This window comes from Trachypithecus francoisi, unplaced genomic scaffold, assembly GCF_009764315.1.
Source record: "Trachypithecus francoisi isolate TF-2019V2 unplaced genomic scaffold, Tfra_2.0 Lachesis_group10, whole genome shotgun sequence".
In the NCBI taxonomy this organism is placed as follows: Eukaryota; Metazoa; Chordata; class Mammalia; order Primates; family Cercopithecidae; genus Trachypithecus; species Trachypithecus francoisi.
In genome coordinates this window covers 108,076,972-108,101,158 of record NW_022681455.1, presented here as the reverse complement: position 1 = coordinate 108,101,158, position 24,187 = coordinate 108,076,972, and the positions used below count along the sequence as shown (strand labels likewise).

General features: G+C 52.7%; 1 protein-coding gene across 6 annotated transcripts in view; it reads right to left on the bottom strand.

Moving 5' to 3' along the window:
* Positions 1-15,671: 15,671 nt before the first annotated feature.
* Positions 15,672-24,187, bottom strand: part of RIPOR1 (RHO family interacting cell polarization regulator 1) — a 27,645-nt gene continuing 19,129 nt past the window's right edge. For 3 of the 6 annotated variants that reach the window (XM_033219698.1, XM_033219697.1, XM_033219694.1), the window contains exons 2-22: positions 23,898-24,024; positions 23,606-23,758; positions 23,400-23,478; positions 22,720-22,743; positions 22,572-22,625; positions 22,267-22,419; positions 22,108-22,171; positions 21,968-22,011; positions 21,765-21,890; positions 20,883-21,031; positions 20,679-20,808; positions 19,215-20,594; positions 19,010-19,131; positions 18,018-18,150; positions 17,622-17,757; positions 17,334-17,495; positions 16,915-17,073; positions 16,596-16,792; positions 16,424-16,507; positions 16,226-16,316; positions 15,672-16,091 (exon numbers count right to left, since the gene is read on the bottom strand). In XM_033219698.1, coding sequence (XP_033075589.1) covers positions 15,994-16,091; positions 16,226-16,316; positions 16,424-16,507; positions 16,596-16,792; positions 16,915-17,073; positions 17,334-17,495; positions 17,622-17,757; positions 18,018-18,150; positions 19,010-19,131; positions 19,215-20,594; positions 20,679-20,808; positions 20,883-21,031; positions 21,765-21,890; positions 21,968-22,011; positions 22,108-22,171; positions 22,267-22,419; positions 22,572-22,625; positions 22,720-22,743; positions 23,400-23,478; positions 23,606-23,758; positions 23,898-24,001 — 3,642 coding nt within the window. In that variant the 5' untranslated portion in view covers positions 24,002-24,024 and the 3' untranslated portion in view covers positions 15,672-15,993. Of the gene's footprint in view, positions 16,092-16,225; positions 16,317-16,423; positions 16,508-16,595; positions 16,793-16,914; positions 17,074-17,333; positions 17,496-17,621; positions 17,758-18,017; positions 18,151-19,009; positions 19,132-19,214; positions 20,595-20,678; positions 20,809-20,882; positions 21,032-21,764; positions 21,891-21,967; positions 22,012-22,107; positions 22,172-22,266; positions 22,420-22,571; positions 22,626-22,719; positions 22,744-23,399; positions 23,479-23,605; positions 23,759-23,897; positions 24,025-24,187 lie in introns of those variants that run through there. The other 3 variants (XM_033219696.1, XM_033219700.1, XM_033219699.1) reach the window with 3 other exon arrangements.

Here is a 24,187-nt window from a genome sequence, read left to right as displayed (position 1 = left end):
CTGTCAGTTTACGACCCTTGGCTTGGCTTGAAGGAAAGAGTGAAGAGAAATTCCATAGCCAAATCCTGGGGCATTCCAATATTGGGAGGGTAATGGAGAAGGAGTCTGAAAGGGAGCATCTAGGAAGTCATGAAATCTAGCCCTAAGTTGTGGAATCCCTGGGCAGAGAAGGTTTCAGGTAGGAGGCATCCGCTGAGCAGTGTGATAAACTTGGGCCAGAGATATGGCTATTGGATTGGGTCACCTTGCAAGTCACTGGAGAATGTCACTGATGGCCTTGGCTTGATTGATGTGGGTATATCAGGGAGGTGGACCTGACCGGATAGGGTTGAAGAGTGACGAGGAAAGTGAGGAAATGGAGACAGCACATGTATGCAATTTGGGAGAGGTTTTGCTGTGAAGGGACCAGATAAGTTTGGGGATAGATAATAGATAGAAGAGATGTTTTAAAAGATGGTACGGGCCGGGTGCGGTGGCTCACGCCTGTTATCCTGGCACTTTGGGAGGCCAAGGCAGGTGAATCACTTGAGGTCAGGAGTTCGAGACCAGCCTGGCCAATATAGTGAAACCTCGTCTCCACTAAAAATACAAAAATTAGCTGGGCATGGTGGCACGTGCCTATAATCCCAGCTACTTGGGAGGCTGAGGCGGGAGAATTGCTTGAACCCGGGAGGGAGAGGTTGCAGAGAGCCAAGATTGCGCCACAGCACTCCAGCCTGGGCAACAAAGGGAGACTCCATCTCAAAAAATAATAAAGATGGTAGGGTTCCCAGAGCATGTTTATGTGCTGTTGGGAGGGATACAGTGGGGAAGAAAGATGGGTGATCCAGGAGAGAGAAGGCTTGCTTGACCCATATAGGAGTGAAATCCATGAGAAGATGTAAGGAAACAGGGAGGGTTGACCTTGGAGAGGAGCAGGGATGTTTCCATTCATGATAAGGGCAACAAAAGTGAAGACAGATGCAAATGCAGGGAAGAGGGAAGGCAAGTCCTTAACAGGATTGCCTTGGTGGCATTGGGTGCTCATCTGAGGTTTGTGATCATAACATTAAAGGTAAACCAGTTGGCCCAGTGTGTTGGTTTTTCTCCAACATTCAGCTGCTTGGGTACAGACATGAAGAAAAGGGATAGTATGCTTCTCAACACCAGGACCCAAGTTTTCTCCTTTTTTTTTTTTTTTGAGACGGAGTTTCGTTCTTATTGCCCAGGCTGGAGTGCAGTGGTATGATCTTGGCTCACCGCAACCTCCGCCTCCTGGGTTCAAGCGATTCTCCTGCCTCATCCTCCTGAGTAGCTGGGATTACAGGCATGCGCCACCACCCCAACTAATTTTGTATTTTTAGTAGAGATGGGGTTTTTCCATGTTGGTCAGGCTGGGCTTGAACTCCCGACCTCAGGTAATCCGCCCACCTCGGCCTCCCAAAGTGCTGGGGATTACAGGCGCGAGCCACTGCACCCAGCAAGTTTTCTCATTTCTAATCCCAGTTACTTACCTTATACCATTAGATACTATTTTAGGAATGTGTGAAGTATTTGGAAAATTTACACCTGACCCTTCTTTTTTTTTTTTTTTTTTGAGACGGAGTCTTGCTCTATGGCCCAGGCTGGAGTGCAGTGGCCGGATCTCAGCTCACTGCAAGCTCCACCTCCCGGGTTCACGCCATTCTCCTGCCTCAGCCTCCCGAGTAGCTGGGACTACAGGCACCCGCCACCTCGCCCGGCTAGTTTTTTGTATTTTTTTTTTTTTTTTTTTGAGGCGGAGTCTCGCTCTGTCGCCCGGACTAGAGTGCAGTGGCCGGATCTCAGCTCACTGCAAGCTCCGCCTCCCGGGTTCACGCCATTCTCCTGCCTCAGCCTCCCGAGTAGCTGGGACTACAGGCGCCCGCCACTTCGCCTGGCTAGTTTTTGTATTTTTAGTAGAGATGGGGTTTCACCGTGTTAGCCAGTATGGTCTCGATCTCCTGACCTCGTGATCCGCCCGTCTCGGCCTCCCAAAGTGCTGGGATTACAGGCTTGAGCCACCGCGCCCGGCCTGTTTTTTGTATTTTTTAGTAGAGACAGGGTTTCACCGTGTTAGCCAGGATGGTCTCGATCTCCTGACCTCGTGATCCGCCCATCTCGGCCTCCCAAAGTGCTGGGATTACAGGCTTGAGCCACCGCGCCCGGCCCACCTGACCCTTCTTTTTGTAGAAACCAAGTTATTCCATTTGCCTCTTATGTACACATTAGGACTCAGACATAAAGAAAAGACAGACTTAGAGGAAAATTACCAAACAGATGCCTCTGGAATATTTGCATTTTGCATTCTCCTCAGCGCAAATAGCTCCTGGTATACTTAGGAACTTATGTATTAAAAACAAAAAAGCTGGCTGGGCGCGGTGGCTCAAGCCTGTAATCCCAGCACTTCGGGAGACCGAGACGGGTGGATCACGAGGTCAGGAGATCGAGACCATCCTGGCTAACACGGTGAAACCCTGTCTCTACTAAAAAAAAATACAAAAAAAAAAAGCTAGCCGGGCGAGGTGGCGGGCGCCTGTAGTCCCAGCTACTCGGGAGGCTGAGGCAGGAGAATGGCGTAAACCCGGGAGGCGGAGCTTGCAGTGAGCTGAGATCCGGCCACTGCACTCCAGCCTGGGCGACAGCCAGACTCCCTCTCAAAAAAAAAAAAAAGCTGACTTTCACATAGGGAGACCCTGTTTATACAAAAAATTTAAAAATTAGCTGAGTGTGGTGGCGCATGACTGTGGTCCCAGCTACTTGGGAGGCTGAGGTGGGAGTATCGCTTGAGCCCAGGAGGTCAAGGCTACAGGGAGCCATGTGTGTGCCACTGTACTCCAGCCTGGGTGATGAAGCAAGACCCTGTCTCAAAAAAATAAAAAATAGGCCAGGCACAGTGGCTCATGCCTGTAATCCCAGCACTTTGGGAGGCAAAGGTAGGTGGATCACTTGAGCCCAAGAGTTTGAGACCAGCCTGGGTAACATCTCTACAAAATCCCATCTCTACAAAAAATTAACTGAACGTGGTGGTGTGCACCTGTAGTCCCAGCTACTTGGGAGGCTGAGGCAGGAGGATCACTTGAGCCTAGGAGGTTGAAGCTGCAGTGAGCCCTGATTGCACCACTGTTTTCTAGCCTGAGTGACAGAGCAAGACATGGTCTCAAAGATTAAAAAAAAATTAAAAGCTGACTTGTATTTAAACTTTAGATTTTCTTTCTAGTAACATGAATAAGCTAATTAGTTCACTTTCTCTTAAGATTTTACCTCAAATCATCTTCCTTTTTTTTTTTTTTCTTTTTGTGGAGATGAGGTCTCACTGTGTTGCCCAGGCTAGTCTCAGGCTTAAGCAATTCTGTCTTGGCCTTCCAAAGTGCTGGGATTATAGGTGTAAGCCACCACACCTGTCCCCATCTTCTTTAAGAGTAGACTACAAGAACACCTTCTAAAGCTTTCATGTAGGCAAATATGAAGTAGTGGATTTATTTTATTTTATTTTATTTTATTTTATTTTATTTTTAGATGTAGTCTCACTCTGTCACCTGGGCTTGGAATGCAGTGGCTCGATCTCAGCTCGCTGCAACTTCTACTTCCTGGGTTCAAGCAATTCTGCCTCAGCCTCCTGAGTAGCTGGGACTACAGGTGTGCACTACCACTCCTGGCTAATTTTTTATATTTTTAGTGGAGACTGGGTTTTGCCATATTGGCCAGGCTGGTCTCAAACTCCTGATCTCAGGAGATCTGCCCACCTCAGCCTCCCAAAGTCTTGGGATTACAGAGGTAAGCCACCACACCCACCCTGAGGCAGTGGATTTAGAGGGAAAAGAACCTCAGCTATATTTATGATTATATTTACAACTATATATTAATTATATTTACAACTCTATGATCTCTGAGGCATCAAAAGTCAGGAATGGGGTCCAAGTGGCCTTGGAGCCTGCTTTCTGAAGACAAAGACCCTATGTACTGATCTCACATAGGGCTTAGAAAATGCCAAGGATCACTAAGGAAGGAAGAAAATAAAATATTTTCTGGCTGGGCACAGTGGCTCACGCCTATAATCCCAGCACTGTGGGAGGCCGAGGCAAGCGGATCACCTGAGATCAGGAGTTTGAGACCAGCTTGGCCAACATGGTGAAACCCTATTTCTATTGGAAATACAAAAATTAGCCAGGCGTGGTGGTGCACCTGTAGTCCCAGCTACTTGGGAGGGTGAGGCAGGAGAATTGCTTGAACCTGGGAGGCGGAGGTTGCAGTGAGCCAAGATTGCGCCACTGTATACCAGCCTGGATGACAGAGCGAGACTTCATCTCAAAAATAAATAAATAAAATATTTTCTTCTCTTTATGGTAAATCATGATGTGTCCTGCTTTATGGAGTCAGCTCCAAAGATGAACAGAAGGCCAAACAAAAGGGATAGGATGTTTGAGGTTGGAAAGAAGCAAGCTGAAGGAAAATATGAGAGGCTGTGAAACACTTGAGGTGATAAAAATAAAGCTAGGCCGGGTGTGGTGGCTCACGCCTGTAATCCCAGCACTTTCAGAGACCGAGGTAGGCGGATCACAAGGTCAAGAGATCTAGACCATCCTGGCCAACATGGTGAAATCCCGTCTCTACTAAAAATACAGAAATTAGCTGGGAGTGGTGGCAGGTGCCTGTAGTCCCGGCTACTCAGGAGGCTGAGGCAGGAGAATCGCTTGAACCTGGGAGGCGGAGGTTGCAGTGAGCCGAGATTGCACTACTGCACTCCAGCCTGGGCGAGACTCTGTCTTAAAAAAAAAAGAAAGAAAGATCTGGCCCTGAGCCGCACATACAGAACCAGAAACCCAATGTGGTTTGTACCCTAAGAGCAGATTCCTTCCTCGGGGACTTGTCAGGTGCATAGGCACTTGCTAGATAAGCAGAGTGCTGTTAGCAACAAGCAAGTAGACCAGTTTCCCCCTGCTGGTGAAAGGCATATTGATCCCCTATAGGAGAGCATCCTGGGACGCCAAATTACTAGAAATATTTGATGAGCAGTTAATTAGATTAAGTAGTGTTAGTCATATAACTTAAATGTTTAATGTCACCCTCTCTGGATGCTGGAATTAGATTGTTTGGGATTCAAGTCTAGTTTTGGTTTCTTATTAGCTGTGTGGTCTCTGTTGAATTAGTAACAACTCAACTATAAGTTTGTCTTCTATAAAATGGGATGATAGGTGGGGCGTAGTGGCTCATGCCTGTAATCCCAGCACTTTAGGAGGCCAAGGCAGGCGGATCACCTATGGTCAGGAGTTCAAGACCAGCCTAGCCAACATGGTGAAACCCTGTCTCTACAAAAATACAAAAATTAGCCAGCTACCATGGTGGGTGCCTGTAATCCCAGCTACTCAGGAGGCTGAGGCGGGAGAACTGCTTGAACCTGAAAGGCAGGGGTTGCAGTGAGCCAAGGTCACGCCACTGCACTCCAGTCTGGGCAACAGAGGAGGCTCGGTCTCAAAAAAATAAATAAATAAAATGGGATGATAATTGTGCTTGATACAGCCGTAAGGATTAGACAAGAAAATGCAAGTAAAGCTTTTTTATTTTTATTTTTTGGAGACAGGGTCGCATTGTCCACTGTCACCCAGGCTGGAGTGTGGAGTGCAGTGGCGAACTCTGCTCACTGCAAACTTTGCCTCAGCCTTCCCAGTTGCTGGGACTATAGGTGAGTGCCAACACACCTAGTTAAGTTTTTTTGTTTTTTGTAGAGATGGAGGTCTTACTATGTTGCCCAGGCTGGTCTCGAACTTCTGGTGTGAAGCAGTCCTTCTATGTCAACCTCCCAAAGTGCTGGGATTACAGGCATGAGCCACTGCACCCGGCCAGAAATCATTATCCTATGATTCTTAGGAGAACAATTGTATTTCCAAGATCTTCCTTGGCTCCTATTGTTACCCCTGTAAAGCTTGCAATGATTATGATCTTTTACATGTTTTTTAAAAAACTCTTTAATCAAGATAATCAACAAATGAAGGGGAGATGTGTTGATTTTCTAAGACATTCCTGCCCAATCTGGAGTAAGGCCTAAAGCTACATGTGAACACTCCTGTTTTCTCTATACCTATTGAGAACATGTGTGAGACATGATGCAGCTCACCAAGTAATTGTTGAATACCTGCTGTGTGCAGCTTCCTGTTCTAGGCACTGGAGATTCAAAGATGACTCACGATGTGTTTCCTGCCCTTGGACTCAAAATTTAACTAGTAAAACTGGTGAAAAGAAACACATAAAAAATTAATGCAATAATTGTTATAGTGGAAAGAAATGAGCTCACAGCTAAAGGAGTAAATCACTCCAGGAGTATCTCATTTCAGCTGGGTCTAAAGGATTAACAAGGCATTAACAAGTGACACAAGACATGTAAGGTGAAGAGCCATGATCAAAGGCATGAAAGTCTACAAGAGTATTTGGGGGACAGCAAGTCACCTTACACCATTGGATGAGGGTGTAGAGTAGTGATGCTAAACCTTTAAAGACATTTGGAAAGCTTTCATTGTCTACCAACATCAACCGCCAAACGTAACCACTTCTAACATTTTAATTTCTTTTCTTTTTTTTTTTTTTTTCCCAAGATGGAGTCTTGCTCTGTTGCCCAGCCTGGAGTGCAGTAGTGCGATCTTGTCTCACTGCAACCTCTGCCTCCCAGGTTCAAGTGATTCTCCTGCCTGAACCTCTCAAATTTCTGGGATTACAGGCACGCACCACCATGCCCGGCTAATTTTTGTATTCTTGGTAGAGATGGGGTTTCACCATGTTGGCCAGACTGGTCTCCATCTCCTGACTTCACGATCCACCTGCCTTGGCCTCCCAAAGTGCTGAGATTACAGGCATGAGCCACCAAGCCTGGCCTCTTCTAACATTTTAAAGACTCATCCTTCTGTATCATCTCCTGCCTAGACTGTAGGAGTTTTTTTCCTTATTAATGTCTGCTTTTTTCAGACCCCTGTGAAAGCCTTATATATTTATTTATTTATTCATTTATTTTTGAGATGGAGTTTTGCTCTTGTTGCCCAGGCTAGAATGCAATGGCACGATCTTGGCTCACCACAACCTCCACCTCCTGGGTTCAAGCGATTCTCCTGCCTCAGCCTCCCAAGTAGCTGGGATTACAGGCATGAACCACCATGGCCAGCTAATTTTGTATTTTTAGTAGAAACGGGGTTTCTCCATGTTAGTCAGGCTGGTCTCGAACTCCCGACCTCAGGTGATCTGCCCACTTCAGCCTTCCAAAGAGCTGGTATTACAGGCATGAGCTGTGCTGGCCTATTTATTTATTTTGAGATAGAGTCTTGCTCCGCCGCTCAGGCTGCAGTGCAGTGGCGAGATCTTGGCTCACTGCAGCTCCCGCCTCCCAGGTTCAAGCAATTCTTCTGCCTCAGCCTCCCGAGTAGCTGGGACTACAGGTATGTGCCACCATGCCCAGCTAATGTTTTTGTATTTTTAGTACAGATGGGGTTTCACTCTGTTAGCCAGGATGGCCTCAATCTCCTGACCTTGTGATCTGCCTGCCTTAGCCTCCCAAAGTGCTGGGGTTACCCCAGCCAGCCATATTTCTTTTTTACCTCTCAGCTCAAATGACTGCTCTCTAAAGTATAAAGGACTGTTCCTAGACCTACATCCAATGTTTTAGAAGTTGATTTTGTTTTCTGCGCTGTTACTTACTTTTCCAAACATGCATGGATCACCCTTTATAATCCATCTCTATATCTTTCATTTTGCAAAACACCTTCATGTCTGCCTTTTCAAGTGATGCTCACAGCTCTAGTTGATGTCCTAAATTCAGAAATGAAGTGACTTGCTCAGGGTTGTCCAGCAACTTGTTGGCAAAATCAGAATGAGTACAGTAGTCCCCCCTTGTTCACAGCTTCAGTTTCTGCTATTTTCTGCTATTGGTTACCCATGGTCAACTGCAGTCTGAAAATACTAAATGGAAACTTCCAGCAATAAACAATTCATAAGTTTTGAATTGCACACCATTCTGAGTAGAGTGGTGAAATCTCACAACATCCTGCTGCATACTGCTGGGAATGTGACTCGTTCCATTGTCCAGCATACCCATGCTGTATACACTACCCACCTGTTAGCCACTTAGTAGCCATCTCAGTTATCAGATTGATAATGCATACGCATATATGGGGTTCAGGACTATCCTTGATTTCAGACATCCACCAGAGAGCTTGGAACATATCCTCCCAAAAAATGGGGGACTGTAGGCTTGGTGTGGTGGCTTATGCCTATAATCCCAGCACTTTGCGAGGCTGAGGTGGGTGCATCATGAGGTCAGGAGTTCGAGACCAGCCTGACCAACATGGTGAAACCCTGTCTCTACTAAAAATACAAAAAGTAGCTGGGCATGGTGGCGCATGCCTGTCATCCTAGCTACTCAGGAGGCTGAGGCAGGGGAATCACTTGAAACTGGGAGGTGGAAGTTGCAGTGAGCCGAGATTGCATCACTGCACCCCAGCCTGGACAACAGAGCGAGACTCTGTCTCAGAAGAAAAAAAAAAAAAAGATGGGATCTCACTCTGTTGCCCAGGCTGAAGTGCAATGGCGTAATCATAGCTCACTGCAGCCTTTAACTCCTGGGCTCAAGCAATCCTCCTGAGTAATCCTCCTGAGCAATCCTCCTAGGACTACAGGCACATGCACCATGTTCAGCTAATTAAAAAAAAAAAATTATTTACAGAGACAGGGTCTCGCTATGTTGCCCAGGCTGGGAAGGGCTTTAATTGTGGAAACTTCAGGCTCTCAGGCAGGCAGCAGAGGTATTTAGGTGATGACTTACTAATCTATAAGTATGTCCTGAATAACTGCTTAGGACCCAGGTCTATGTTCGAGGTTAGGTAATACCAGAGATAGATAGAGGATGTCCCTAGCCCTTGAGTGCCTTCTATTTCGTTTTATGTTAGTGTGGAGATATCAGACTAAACCTCAAGTACTAGCAGGTATAAGTCAAGGATGAAAAAGGAAGTGTAGGCCGTGAGCGGTGTCTCACGCCTGTAATCCCAGCACTTTGGGAGGCTGAGGTGGGCGGATCATGAGGTCAGGAGATCAAGACCATCCTGGCTAGCACGGTGAAACCCCGTCTCTACTAAAAATGCAAAAAAAAATTAGCCGAGTGTGGTGGTGGGCGCCTGTGGTCCCAGCTACTCGAGAGGCTGAGGCTAGAGAATGGCATGAACCTGGGAGGCGGAGCTTGCAGTGAGCCGAGATCGTGCCACTGGACTCCAGCCTGGGCAACAGAGCGAGACTCCATCTCAAAAAAAAAAAAAAAGAATGGAGTGGTCTCTGGACATCACAGTAGTCATATGAAACCGCACACTAAAGTGAGCATGACTTTCGAACCTCTGCTTCTAGCTTATACCCACTCTGGCCCAGGCTACTCTTGCTTCTTTTTTTTAATTTTTTTTGAAATAGGGTCTCACTCTGTTGCCCAGGCTGTCATGCAGCAGTGCAGTCACGGCTCACGCAGCCCTGACCCCCTGGGCTCAAGTTCTCCTGCCTCAGCCTCCTCAGTAGATGATGCTATAGGCGCACACCACCATGCCCAGCTAATTTTTATATTTTTTGTAGAGATGGGGTTTTGCCACGTTGCCCAGGCTGGTCTCGAACTTCTGAGCTCAAGTGATCCACCTGCTTCAGCTTCCCGAAGTGCTGGGATTACAAGCGTGAGCTACCAGGCCCAGACTCTTGCTGCTTCTAATGGTAACTGCAGGCTCCTCCCTGCTTCCGACCTTCTCCCTCTCACAGCTGCCAGAGTGACCTTTCCAAAGCACACACGTGATCACAAAACCCCCCTGCTTCAAGCCCACGGGTGGCTCCCCAGTACCCTGGGATAAATTCCAAACTCCTCAGCCACACCACAAGGCCCCCCGTGACCAAGCCCCTGCTCATCCCCTCAGCCTCATCTGTAACTGCCCCCTCTGGCCTCTGGATTCAGCTTGTTTGCTTCCTCCACCAGTCTGACCTCAGTCCTCCCTCCCTCTGTTGTCCCCTCCTCAGGCTTCTGTTCCATTCCTTAATCGGGATCCTGGTGGTGAAAGTGCATTCTAAAGCACTATGCCCCATGGGTGGACTAGGGAGAGTGTTTTTGAGTTTCCAGGCTTCTTCCACACTGAACATATGGCACTTTCACACTCAAAGTGCTTTTCAGGTTGCTTTTGAGATAAGACAAGGCCATCAGTTGAGGAGGTGTATTTAAGGGAAACCAGAGCTAGAGACAGGTTTTAGAGGTGTTCATCAAAAGATATTTCTGGACCACTTACTGTGTATCTGGCCTTGGGTGCTGGGCATAGCAAAGGCAGATGCAGCCTGAACAAATAGAGAATTTGCTGGCCCCATGCCAGACCTGCTGCATTGGAATCTCCGGGGAAGTTCTCAGGTGAATCTTAGAACTGGGTAAGTTGGAAAGCCCTAACCTGATTTCATTTGTAAGACATATCCAGAATAGGCAAATCTGTAGAGACAGAAAGTAGATTAGTGGTTGCCTGGGGATAGGGAGAATATGGAAGCGTAGGGATGACAGCTAAGGGGTGCAGGGTTTCTTTTTGGGTTGATGAAAATGTTCTAAAATGGTGGTGATGGCTGTGCAACTCTGAATATACTAATAGCCATTGAAATGTACACTTTTTTTTTTTTGAGACAGAGTCTCGCTCTGTCATCTAGGTTGGAGTGCAGTAGCATGATCTAACTCACTGCAACCTCCTCCTCCCAGGTTCAAGAGATCTTCTGCCTCAGCTTCCCAAGTAGCTGGGATTAGAAGCATCTGCTACCATGCCCAGCTAATTTTTGTATTTTTTAAGTAGAGACAACATGGGGTTTCACCATGTTGGCCAGGCTGGTCTGGAACTCCTGACCTCAGGTGATCCACCTGCCTTGGCCTCCAATAGTGCTGGGATTACAGACATGAGTCACTGCACCTGGCCAAATTGTACACTTTAAATGGTTGAATTGCATGGTATGTGCACTAAATCTCAAAAAGAGCTGTTAAAAAAAAAAAAGGGTTGGGTGTGATGGCTCATACCTGTGATCCCAGCACTTTAGAAGGCCAAGGTAGAAGGATCACTTGAGGCCAGCCTGGGCAACATAGCGAGACCACCTCTTTAGCAGGGCATAGTGGTGTGTGCCTGTAGTCCCAGCTACTTGGTAGGCTGAGGCAGAAGGATCCCTTGAGCCCATGAGTTCAAGGTTACGGTGAGCTATGATCACACCACTGCACTCCAGCCAGGACAACAGAGCAAGACCCCATCTCAAAAACAAAACAAAACACTTGGACCAAGTTCCAGAGGGAAGGCACCCACCTCAGACCTGGTTACCCAGTAAAATTGTCAGCGTATATTACGAATGTATATTCTAGAGGGTACAAACTAAATAAGCAATTGCAGACCAGGTGCAGTGGCTCACGCCTGTAATCCCAGCACTTTGGGAGGCTGAGGTGGTTGGATCACCTGAGGTAAGGAGTTCAAGACTAGCCTGACCAATATGGAGAAACCCCGTCTCTACTAAAAATACAAAAATTAGCCAGGTATGGTGGCATATGCCTGTAATCCCAGCTACTCGGGAGGCTGAGGCAGGACAATCACTTGAACTCTGGAGGCGGAGGTTGTGGTGAGCCGAGATCGTGCCATTGCACTCCAGCCTGAGCCACAAGAGTGAAACTCCATCTCAAAAAATAAAAAATAAAAAAAGTAAGCAATTGCAATGAAGTGTGATTAGTCTTACAGAAGGGAAAGTGCAGGCTCCTGTGACAAGAGCAGGTGGGCGTGCAGCTTCCTAAAGAAATACACGGGCTGGGTGCCGTGACTCACACCTGTAATCCCAGCACTTTGGGAGGCTGAGGCGGGTGGGTCACTTGGGGTTAGGAGTTAGAGACCAGCCTGGCCAACAAGGTGAAATGTCGTCTCTACTAAAAATACAAAAATTAGCTGGGCGTGGTGGCAGGCATCTGTAATCCCAGCAACTCCAGAGGCTGAGGCACAAGAATCACTTGAACCCGGGAGGCAGAAATTACAGTGAGCCAAGATCGCACCACTGCACTCAGCCTGGGCAACAGCACAAGACTCGATATAAAAAATATATATATTTAGGGCATTTAATTGGGAGGATTCTGATGGCTGGGATGTGGGTACAGAGGAGAGAGGAAGGGTGAGGCTCTGTTGTATGGCTTGGATACCTAGGTAATTGGTAACCCCTAGAGCTGTTGGAGGAGAAACAAGTTTTGAGAAGATATTGAGTCTGATTTTGAGCATGTTGAGTTTGAAATGCCCCAGATGTTCAAAAGTAAGTGTCCCGTGAGCAGTTGGATGTGGGGGTCTGGAAGCAAGGTAAGAACCATGTGAATGATTGGCATGCAGCCTCAGCATGTGGATGGAAGCCAGTGGAATGGGGAGGTCATCTAGGGGTATGTTTTGAGAGAGGAGAAAAGGGCCTAGAATGGAACCCTGTGAGGTGATGTTTAAGACATGCCTGAGGAGGAGGAGAAGGTTGTAAGGAGATTAAGAGGAGACAGCTAGAAATCTAGGTGTTGCATATAGCAATTCAGCTGCTCTCAGTCAGCATTCACTGAGTGTCCATATGCCCTGTGTGTATCTGGAGACAAGTGAGACTTGACCCTTGACATTAAACTCAGAGTAGTGGCCACCACCCAATTGCCATCAACCTTCTGAAACAAGAGACCCCTTTCTCACAGGCCAATGTCAGTCTTATTTTCTAAATGATAGATTGTGCTTCATTAGCAGTTTATATGAGGCACGAGAGTCTTCCCAAGCTCACCCTCCTGTATCACCCAGGCCCAGAAAAGCCAGGCCTTGCAGCCAAACCAAGAGCCTTCTGTCCATGGGAGATGGATGGCCTGAAGGGGACACTCCAGGAGTGTTTGGGGTGGGGAGGGGGGTATGGAGGAAAAGGAGGGTCATGTCATATGTCTGGGGTTCAGCAAATTGTACCCACATACCAGGCACAGAAACATACAAGGAAGGCACCCCCGCTCTGTGGGCGAGACAAAGCAGCAGTCCTCTTCCCACGTGCTAACCCATCTGCTTCTTTGCCTTCACAAATGTGCCTTTTTTCTTTCTTTTTTGGTCCCCTACAGCTTGGCATACATGAGGAAGAAGAGTGAGAGACAGGAGGAAAGGTAAGGTTGGAAGAGGGCAAGAGGAAAGAGGGGAGTAGAGGGTACACTCCATCGATTGCAAACACAATAAACTGTATCATGGACTACTTCAGCCTGGCCCCTGTTTTGCAGTGTGTGTGGATCACTTTCCTCTGGGCAGTCTCAGAGATGATGGCCAAGGCATGACTGTGGCCTCAATGGACTTAACTGATAGGGCACTTCTCAGTGTGTCACAGGCCTTGGAGGCCCACTTCCATCTGTCCCCTCAGAGGCTGGGCAGAGGCTTTCCCTGCCCTGATACCTTTGACTCATGATGGTATCATCAACCGCCCATCACCTGGGGCAGGGGGCTCCCAACTGTCCTCAGTCCCAGACAGCAGGAACACGTGCCTCCCTGACCCACATGACATCAGGGCAGGTGGCAGGAGAGTGCAATGGGCAGGTTTGCCCTGTGGGAGCCCCCTGTGAGGCAGAGGGCGTCAGGAGAGATATAGAGGTGGGAGGACAAGGGTTCTCCCTGCCCCTCTATCATCTGAGGAACCTGGGCATGGGCCTGGGTATAGGAGGCCATCCAGCCTGCCTTCAAGCCACTGATGGAGAGAGGCCGAGTGGCTGTCTTGGGGTTGATCCATGCTGCTCTGAGTCAGATAGGCATCATGGGCTTCCCCTGGCTGTGCTCACAGTGCCCTCATTCCAGCTCCTGTCCCCTTCCGATCCTCACACCCACCCCTGGCTAGAGCTGAATATTAGGCTCTGGCCTCAGGACTCTTCAGAGCACAGAGAGTCAGGGGTCTGTCCCTTCCCAGCATTGGAGAGCAGGGATTCTCAGTAACAACCCCAGTGGACCCCTTGGCTGGGACGATGACATTTTTCCATCCTCCATTTCTTGCCCAAGCCCTGCCCTCTCCTGTGTACTGAGCTGTGAGCTTGTGCTGGCTCAGTCACCCCGATCTGCACTTTCCCAGGACCTGGTCAACCAGTGTTCACTTCCTCTTTCCCCCCATGACAGGCTATGCTTTTGATGCAGGTGGACAGCCTTGCTCTACCACAAGAGGGTCTCTGTGGGGTCCTCAGGACTGAGGGCTGCTAGGGGCAGTTCTGGGATTGCCGACCTCCTGCATGGACCTCTGGGGCAGGCCCCCAGCTGTGGCCAGCTTTGGGTGCTGGCCTGGTCTCCATCATTTGTTTGCCTCCTCTGCCCCATGCTGTTCCAGCTGACCACCCCAAATACTGAGCTGCACCATCCCGTGCCATCCTTCGTTACCCAGGGAGCAAAGAGCTGCGCCAGTGTGCAGAGGGCTGCCTGCCTAGCCCTGCCCACCCTCGCCCCAGCATCTGGAATGAGCCACCTGCATCCACACAGGTGTTTCCTGTGCTCCTTCCTGTTGCCGTTTTTTCTGCTCAGCTTGGCTTCCCCAGCAGGTGGTTAAGGCCCCAGCCAAACCTCTTCATATCTAGCTCTAAAACACTTGGGGGCAGGGCTCCGCGGGGATCTGGGTCACCCTCCAGGGGACTGTTGGCACTTCACTGGCTCTTCCTGAGGGCCAGGCTCACCAACGTGACATGTCCTGCACAGGCCAAGCTGCTGCCACAGGCACTGGGACATCACAGTGGCCTCAATGAGTCGGGGAGGTGCTGCCTGTGCATCATCTCCTTGCCCCTGGATACTGGAAGTGCTGAGGGAGAGGAGAAGGGTGGAGAGCCTGTTTCTCTAGCCACGGGTGTGGGCCTCCCTCAGCCCCTCCTTAGAACAGTCCTGCCATCCTGAAGTCCCACCCCACCCTCCAGTTCCTCACACAGGACTCAGCCTTCTGGGGTTAACACATTCACTGGCTAGGCAGCTCTGGGGCGAGGTGAGGCAGGGCAAAGGCAAGCCCTCCCCTGGGATCTCTGCTTCCTGAAGCAGCACAGGTTGGCTGGCTGTTGGGGATCACAGAGTTCAGGCAGGTTTGTTATTACAGAGGGGGAGACAGCTGGGGAGGGAAGGGACTTGCTGTCTTGGGTCACAGGGTAGCCATCCAGCTCTCCTGCCTCCCAGGTCCCAGCTCTTCCCCTCTGCAAGGAGCTCCTCTCCCCTGCCACCCAGCCTCAAGGAGCTCCTTCAGCCCCCTCTGCAGAAAGCTGCCCAGGCTGCAGAAGACCCAAACCTGGCATCTGCTGATGCAGATCTGCTGCCCCCTGGTGGGCAGAAGCTCCAGCCACCCCGTGCCTCCTTTCCCTTCCTGTTTTTCCTTTCCCTTCCCCTTTACTCCCAGGCCACAGCCTGGGATTGGCACCCTTTGGTGTTTTCTGGGCCAACTCCAGTTTAGCTCCACCTTGGGCCATAGTTCCCAGGCCCAGGGTAGGCCCCACCTGTAGGCTGAACCACCCTTTTCCCCTGCTCTCTTCTCCAAGCCCAGTTCCAGCCTTCTGGGCTTTCTTCCACGTGGATTTCCAGGGCAAGTGCACATGGCACTGTCATAGCTGCAGTGTGGACACACCAGTGTCAGGCAGGGCCACAACCAGAGGGTGTTGGAGCAGAGGGTCAGGAGTGTACCAGGCCATGTAGGAAAGGCATTTTGCTTTTTTATTTTCTGTAAAACTCTGTAAATAAAATACAAAATCAAGGGATGTGGCTGGGCAGAGGCAGGGTGGCCAAGCCCTGGACACTGATATGTGGCAAGGGATGTGCTGAGCCTAGGCTGGGAGGCACTTGACTGCAGGCACTGACTCTCCAACCCCAGGGTCAACAGAAGAATATATTAGATTTTCATTGCTAAGAATCTGTGGGGGAGGGGTATCTGGAGCCAGCCCTTACCCTCCCTGCCAGTGCCTGGTGAGCCCTGAAAGTAGGGGGAAGGGGCGCCAGGAACCCGTGGGTGAATAGTTTAGAATGCTGTGCTCGCCATGCTGCCAGGCCCAAAGATGCGGGGCAGGGCGTCCAGGGACTCCTCTAGCCGTCGATGGGCAGACTGTCCCTCTTCTCCTGTAATGAGTGAGGATGGGGTCAGGGGTGGCCCTAGCCCCATCCCACTCTCCCACCCCTGGCGCCATCTCTCCTACCCCCATCAGCCAAGATGTTCCAGAACGCCACCCATCTCTCCCACCCACCAGCCTCACCACACTGCTGTAGGCTCTGCTGGGCAGCTTCCCTCACAGCTTCTGTGTCAGTTTGGCAGAGGTACACCAGGGGCTCAATGCCCTCGGGAGCCTGTCAGGGGAGGAAGCATTGAGGTGGGCCCAGGGGAGCAGATGGGAGGGGCTCAGGGGTGGGGTGCGGGAAGGGGACAGAGGGGTGGGAGGGTTGGCAGGGGTCACCTTGATGCAGCCTAGAGCCAGGCAGCCAGCCACTCGAGTCTGCACATCCTCATCCTCCAGCTGGTCCAGAAAGCACAGGAGGGCCTGTGGAAGGGTGGGAGGACAGACTTGGCCAGATGCTGGGAGCCCAGGACTCCAGCCCTTGCCCTCAAGGGAGCCCTGTCCGACTCACCCTCTCCCGGAAGGCAGGGCCCAGTGACAGGCTCCGGAGCTGGGTGCTGACAGCAGCCATGACCTTGTTGTTGCCGTGGACGAGCAGGGAGCTGAGGGCCCGCAGCCCATCCCTTCGCAGACGCCCCTCGGGCGCCAATCTCAGGGCCTTCAGCACAACAGCCTGGTCATCTGAGTTCAGATTCCGCACCAGTAACACTGAAAAAAGGGGATATGGTGGGTGGATAGGCAAGGTGGCAGGGTGAGGAGCTCCCGCTGGTGGACTCATGTCCTCAGATCCAAAGAGTCAGGCCACTTTGTGATCGGGGCCACCGCCTCACCCTCCTCAGCAGTCTCGGTCACATAGGCCTCCATGGTGGGGCTGTCCAAGGTTTCCACAAAACTCCAGAACTGGAAGACCGTGAGCTGCTCTCCAGGCCCTGGCTGGGGCCTTCTGGGCAGCTTCTGCCCCAGGGCATCCTCCAGGAACTTCACACACACTGCAGGAGGCAGTAGCATGGGCCTCAGAGTTTGGCTGAACACAGGTTTTTAGAGGGGAAGAGATGCTCCTATCCCAGGCTCAGGTCCAGGGGCCCTCTGTTCAAACCCCACCCATCTGGGTCCTTCTGCTTTAAGGCCCAAGTCTTTGCTGGTCTCCTCGGTGCCCAGTTCATTTATCTGTGTGGACTGACCTGGCTTCCCGGAGCTTCCTGTCACTGGAAATCTGAGCAAGGGTGGAAGGAGGAGGCAGCCTACTCACCAGCCTCAGCCAAGCCTGGCTGGCGCAGGGAGAGGCGGGCACCATACTGGTTGCAGAAGGTGAGAAGCACCCGCTCCACTGGGCAGAGGAAGCAGCTGAGTCTCTCTGTGCACTGGTCCCAGAAGGTCAGGAAGCCAGGCCGAGAGGCCGAGAACTGCACCACTGTGAGGGCGTGAGGGAAACTGTCAGCAATAGAGCAGGCGGGTGAGTAGAGAGCATGCAGATGGTGGTAGGCTGAGGCAGGAACTTCAAGGCAGATGGCAGAGCCCCAACCCACTGGGCCTTTACCTTCCTGGGCAGAGCTGGCCGGGATCTCCCACCGCCTGCTGAACTCACATACTGCCTCCAGCACTCGGGCTTCCCGCAGCAGCCGCTCCAGGGCCCATGCCTCCTGGCATCGCAGAGGCCCAAATGTGCCCAGTTTCTGGAGAATATGGGTGGCCACGTAGCTCAGGCATCAGGGTAGGGCTTGGGAGGATCGTGCTCAGGGACAAGTCCCTCCCCACTGGGGGAGGTTGGGGCTACAGAGTTGGAAGATAGTCCACTCAGCAAGGGCCAGATGCCAAGGGCCCTGGGGCACTGGGTGTGGCACTCAGAGGAGGTATAGAGGACCAGGATTGAAGGACAGGACTCCCTGGGGTTAGGGGTTACAAGGGAAGGGTGGGGAAACACCATCAGCCTCACCAGCAGGAGGCGACTGCAGTGGTACAGGTGCCGGACCAAGGCAGTGTCCAGAGCTGGACACCCTGTGCTGAGGGGGCGGGCACTGGGCGAGTCTATGCTGTCCTCAGCCCCAGCCTCTGGGCTGCTTGGAGGCCTGAGGGAAAAATGGGGTCAACCACCCCAGAAGCACACATCATCACCTGGTCACCAGGAGGCACACATCACCACCTGGTCACCAGCGTTTATTTTTATTAAGCTTCCCCCATCCCAGAAAGGAAGAAGATGATGCACTGACAGCAGACAATGGGGTAAGTTCATGGAGGATTTCTAGGAGGAAGGGGCTGGGATCAGCAGGTGGTAGAAGGGATTTCTGGAGTCAGTCTGCTCCGTGCTACCTCCAGCTGGGACCACTGGGGATGGCGTGGGTAGGAGTAGGCTGCAGGCGGGATGGTTTATGACAAGTGGACTGCAAAGGGTGCAGGGCATGGGGCTGTAGACTGGGCAAGAGCAGAGGGAGGAGGGACCTGGCACAACTCTCAACTGGGAACCAGCAAAGGCCACTCCAGGACTGACAGTTGAGGGGCCAGGGCCTCTGGGAGAGTTGGGGTCAAGAAGGAGTGGGGCAGTGCTGGGGTCCCAGGGTGAACTGCGAGGCACTGAGAGAGCTTCTTCAAAGGGCAGGTCCAAGGTGAGGCCAAGGGGAAGAGGAGGGGCTGGAGGCACCCAAGGTGATGGGGACTGGAAGAGGAGGAAGACATTGCAGAGATGAGGAGGGCGGTCAGAAGCACTCGGGGGGGAGGATACATAAGGTTGGAGACATGCGCATGAAGGACATGATGGGGTGGACACAGGTGCACCTGCCAGCAACTCAGTCCTCATGTGCTCCACCTGACCCTGCCTCACCTGTCCTCCCCTTTGACTTTCTCCCGATTCACCTGTTCCACCTTTCCCTGGTCCTACCTCACCTTTTCCCTCTCACGGAGCCTCACGCCCATCTTGCCTAGCCCCCTCACCTGTCCCCAGGAACATCATTGTCTTCATCTTCGTCTTCATTGAGGAAGCTGAAGCTCTCCAAGGCATGCTCCACGGTGATGCTGAGACTGGAGGCCCGGCTGCGAGTCAGACCTTGTCTCTGCTGAGGTTGTGAAGGGTGTCAGAGCAGCTGCTGCCCGCTGGCTGCCCTCCCTGGTTGCCCTAGCCCAGCCCAGCCCTCCTCACCATGAGCAGACTCTCTAGTCGGGTCACTTCCTGCTCCAGGCCCTGCAGTTCAGGAAACTGGCCACGGTAGTCATCCAGGGCAGCCATTAGGGCCCCCAGTGCCTCCTCCAGGATCTTGTCCCCAGACTCTCCGGCTGCCCCTGGGACCGGGGTCTGGACAGCCATGGCCAGGCTAAGGTCTGAATGCTGGGGTGCAGGGGTTGGGGGTGAGGGAGTGGGGCTTAGACTCTGAACCATAGACTCTGGGGGATCTGGGGCAGGGCTTGTGAGGGGTTTCCTACTGGAATGGGCAGGACTTGGGTGGGAGGTGCTGGGGGCTATAGAGTCTGCCTGAGTGCAGGAATTGGAGGCTGGGGGACTACAGGGAAGGGAGTCGGTGCCTGGGAGGGTGGGGTCTGAGTGTTTGGAGGAGCTGGAGAGGGTAGCAAGTTCTGGAGAAGTGGAAGGACTTACATTTATAAGGGTGGGGCTTGTGGTGGGATGGGTGGGGCTTGTGGCAGTCTGGACTAGGCCCATAGCACTGGGGTTAGGACTTGTAGTGGTGGGAGGTGACATCCTGGTTTTATGAGTGGGACTTGTGGGTGTGTGGGTGGGACTTATAGTGGTAGGAGTTGACATCCTGGTTTTATGGGTGGGACTTGTGGGGGTATGGGTGGGGCTTGGCATGGTATGGGTGTGGCTTGTGGTAGTCTGGACTGGGCCTATGATATTGATGGTAGGGCCTGTAGTAGTAAGGGTAGAGATTGTGGGCTTGTGGGTAGAGCCTGTAGTAGTGTGAGTGGGGGGGCTTTGAATGGCACTACAGGTGGAGCCTGTAGTGGTGTGAGTGGGGCCTGGCAGTTCTGAAGGGCCAGAGTCTGTGGCCTTATGAACTGAGTCTAGGTGTGCAGATGGGGCACGGTCTGTAGATGTGGGGACAGAGCCTGTTGTACCAAGGGTGGAGCTTGTGGTAGAGTGGCCAGGGTCCAGGGTAGGAGGAACAGGACTGGGGTGCTCTCCATGGGTGGGAGCTGGGTGTGTAGGTGGGCTAGGTCCCCAGGCTAGGCTTTCTGGGCCAATGGCCTCCACTGAAGCCTCAGCCAAGGCAGCGTCTACACTAGCCTCACTGATGTGGCTAAGAGTCCGACTGTAGGGTGCATGCCCATTTGCCAGGACTGGGGCCACGGCCCCCTCCTCATCCAGGGGACCAGAGCTGGGGGTCTCAGGCCTACGGAAGGCAACTTGGATGGGAAGGAGCTCAGGCTGCTGCACCAGGGGCCTAGGGGCTGATGAGTGGCGGGCAGTGCCTGAGAGCTGTGGGCTGGATGAGTCGTCTGAAGATTCGGATGACAGGGACCATGCTGTCCCATTCTCCAGCTCCTCCTGCCGTCGCAGCATGTTCTGAGAAAGAGGAAAGGGCATGTCAGAACCACCCCCAGGGAGCCTCTGGGGGATGGCAAGGCCTGGACCTGGGCTATGACTCACATAGAAGGCCTGTTCCCGAAGTGAGGGTGTGTCCGGTGGGCTCTGGCTATAGGTGGAGAAGCGCTTGGTGACTGTGGAGGCCTTGTTGACAGAAGAAGCGGCTGAGGGCTGGTCATCCTTGTCGAAGGGGCTGGGAAGGGAAGAGGCTGTTGGCAGGTGCCACAGCCCTCCTGGCCCTCCCCCAAGCGCCTCAGCCCCACCAACCTCCATGTGACTTCCAGGCTGAGCTTGATGGTGCCAAGGTCATTGATATCCACAGCCACAACCTGGGGCAGGGCGGCAAACAGGTCCTTGGTCTCACAGGAGACACTGCCCACAACCACATGGTTGGCCAGGCCCTTCAGTTCTGTCACCTGTAGCCAAGAGTGCATGGTGGGGTCACAAGGGTGCAGGGGCTATGAGATCATGGGCAATCTGAGGTCTGAATGTGCATAGAACTTATAAAATGATCATGGGAGGCTGAGGCAGGAGGATCACTTAAGGCCAGGAGTTCAAAACCAGCCTGGGCAACATGGCAAGACTGACTCAAAAAAAAAAAATTTAGCCAGGCATGGTGGTGCACCTGTAGTCCCAGCTACTTGGGAGGCTGAAGTGAGAGGATGGGTTGAGCCCAGGAGTTTGAGGCTACAGTGAGGTATGATTGCACTGCTGTACTCCAGCCTGGGTGACAGAGTGAGACCTGCCATCTCCTAGATAGATAGATAGATAGATAGATAGATAGATAGATAGATGGATGAATGCTCATGGAGCCATGGATGCTTGAAGCAGCCTGGGAGCATGGGAATCACAGAGGTCTGCATGGTAGGGTCACTGAGGTTATGAGGTCACAGCCTCATGGGAGCTTAGGAGGCCAAATATTCACAGGGTCAGAAGATCATGAGGAGGTCACAGGGTCAGGAGGCCATGATGTCCTAAGAGTCACAAAGATTGTTCCTCTCAGGGCCACAGAGATCATGAAGGTCATGGGATATCTTCACAGGGCTATGGAGCCATGAGGGGATTACAGGAGTAAGGGACTCAGGGTAATGGGGGTCACAAGGGGTTCACAGGACCATGGTGGCCTGTTATCCTGGGCAGAGACATCACCTTGATAGACAGAAATTCCGTGAGCAGAGGGAGAAAGATGGTTTCTTCACTGTCCCACACCTGCTTTCCACTACCCTCAATTCGGCCCCGTAGTTTCCAGCGCTGACGCCCATATTTCATGCAGATCTGGGGGAACAGGCGGGATGAGGCAGCCTAGGTGTTGGGACCCTACCAACCCAGCCTTTCCCTGCACATTCTCATACCTCATATTGATCGCCTACACACAGCCTGGCGAAGCCAGCCAGCCCTGGGAGTTGGGGGAGAAGGGGAGAAGTTGGTGAGCCATATTGGAGGTCTTCAGCATACTCCCTCCGGCCCCCCACCTACCCCCACAACTCAGTACCTTTCATTCGGAGATGAAACTCGCCCAGCTGTGCCTCCAGCTCACTCTCCAGCAGACACATGCTCTGGGAGGGAGGGGCAGGCACAGGAGGGGGGTCAAGAGCCAGCCACTAGCCCTGCCACACCCTGTGCCTCTGCCTTGTGGGCACCCATCCCTCACCTCTGTGTACTCGCGATGCCCCCGAGTGGCCTCTGCTAGGCTGTCCCGGGCCTCTCGGCTCCCCGGGGACCCAGTGGTATAGGCACGGACCATGTTGTAGGCACCATCCCGGAGACGGCGCTGGACACAGTATGCCTCATACAGCTCATCGATCTGGAAAGGTGAGTGGGGTGACAGTAGGGGGACTGAGACTCACCTCTGGGTTTACTCACCTTTGGGGTTGCTCACCCTGGGCCTGGCACTGCCCTTCTTCTCCCTATGATATCCAACCCCCCACCCACCCTGCACACATGCTGCCCTCATACCTTGCTGGCATGGAACTCCAGTCGTCGCAGGAAGCGTTCAATGGACTTGACTTGCTGGGGGAGAAGTGGGTCAGGAGGAGCCTGAAGCCCACGGCCCTTACCCTCCCTGTGAGCCAATCCCTTCCAGTACCATTCCAAGCATACTCACCTTGTCCAGATCATACAGGAAGCCCTGCAGGGGGTGGGGAGAAGGGGCAAATATTTAGGAGGGATGAGGAGGACTCCAGCAGAGGCACTCAGACTCCTCACAGCTCCCCTCTCTCACACCACAGTCCACAAGCACTCCCATCACAGTAGCAACTGATGCCCCTTCCTGCTGGCCTAGCCCTTGGTGAATGCTGGTAGCACAGATCTGGTCCCTTCAACCCCCTCCAGGACCTCTCCCCCCACCTCTTCCCTGGGATTCCTTTTCCTGCAGCCCCCTGGGGAGAGCTCTGTGCTTCCTTGGGCAAGGTTCCCTCTGCAGGGGAACTCCCACCAAGACCCGGCAGCAGTGTTCCCTCCTCTGGGAAGCCCGTCTTCCCAAGAAGCACCATGCAGCAGTACCACTGCTCAATACCAATGGCAGCAGAATCTCCTGCTGTCCATGTCTGTAGGGGTCCCACCTACCCCACTGGAAGCTCCTGGAGCAGGTACTGAGCCCCAAGCAGAAAGTATGCACAGCAAAGTTTGGGGATAGAAAAGCCCTCAGCCTTTCCTGATATCCCCTTTTCTACTCACACCTGAACCAGATCACTTCAGAAAATAACCCAGATATCACCCAGGGCTGGCCTTGCCCAGCCCTCCACACCAAAGAGGCAAAGGGCATCCCTACCTCCCGCCACTCACCAAGCGGGAATTCCTCTTGGACTCCCTTATCTGCCCCTGGAGTTTCTCCTGCTCCTGCTGGTGCACTTCCAAGTAGGCCCTGAGGAAAGAGGCGACCACAAGAATGAACTCGGCTCTCCAGCCTCATGCTGCCCAGGGTGCAGACAGCAGGGAGAGGGCTTGGGGAGGGATCCCGGGACAGGGCTGGGAAGAGAGGAGCTGCTCACGTCAGGCCCCGCTTCAGCGCCGCATACACCAGGTCCAGCCGCTCGGGTTGCGGCACCTTGGCGGTTGGGTGAGCCACAGAAAACATCCTGGACACTCGGGAGAGCGCGGGGGGCTTCCGTGGGGGCCCCGGCGGGCTGAAGACCGGGAAGCTCCTGAGGGAGAGGCTGTCCTCAGAAAGAGGAGAGCAGGAGTCCCCCAGACCCTCACTACGCACCCCCAGATACTCACTAGCGCCCAGTCCCAGCCCCATCTGACGCCCTTTGACCCCACCAACCCTACGAGGCCGCGTACCTGGGCCCCCGCTCGTGGCTGCCGAGGACGCCTGCGAAGGACTGGCTCCTACTGACCCGGGCGCTGAGCAGGCGGCGCTGCGGCCGCACCGACAGGGACATCATAGAGTGAGTCCGCGCGGGGCTCCCTGCGGGGGATCGGGCGGGGGGTGTCCAGTACCAGTCGGATCCCCGAAGCCCTCTCCCCACAGCTGGAATCCAGGGCTGGCGCAGGTCTTTCCTGTCGCTAGGCACAGCTGCCCCAGCGGGCTCCGGCCGGGTCCTCCTAGCGCCGACCTGGGCGCTAATGAC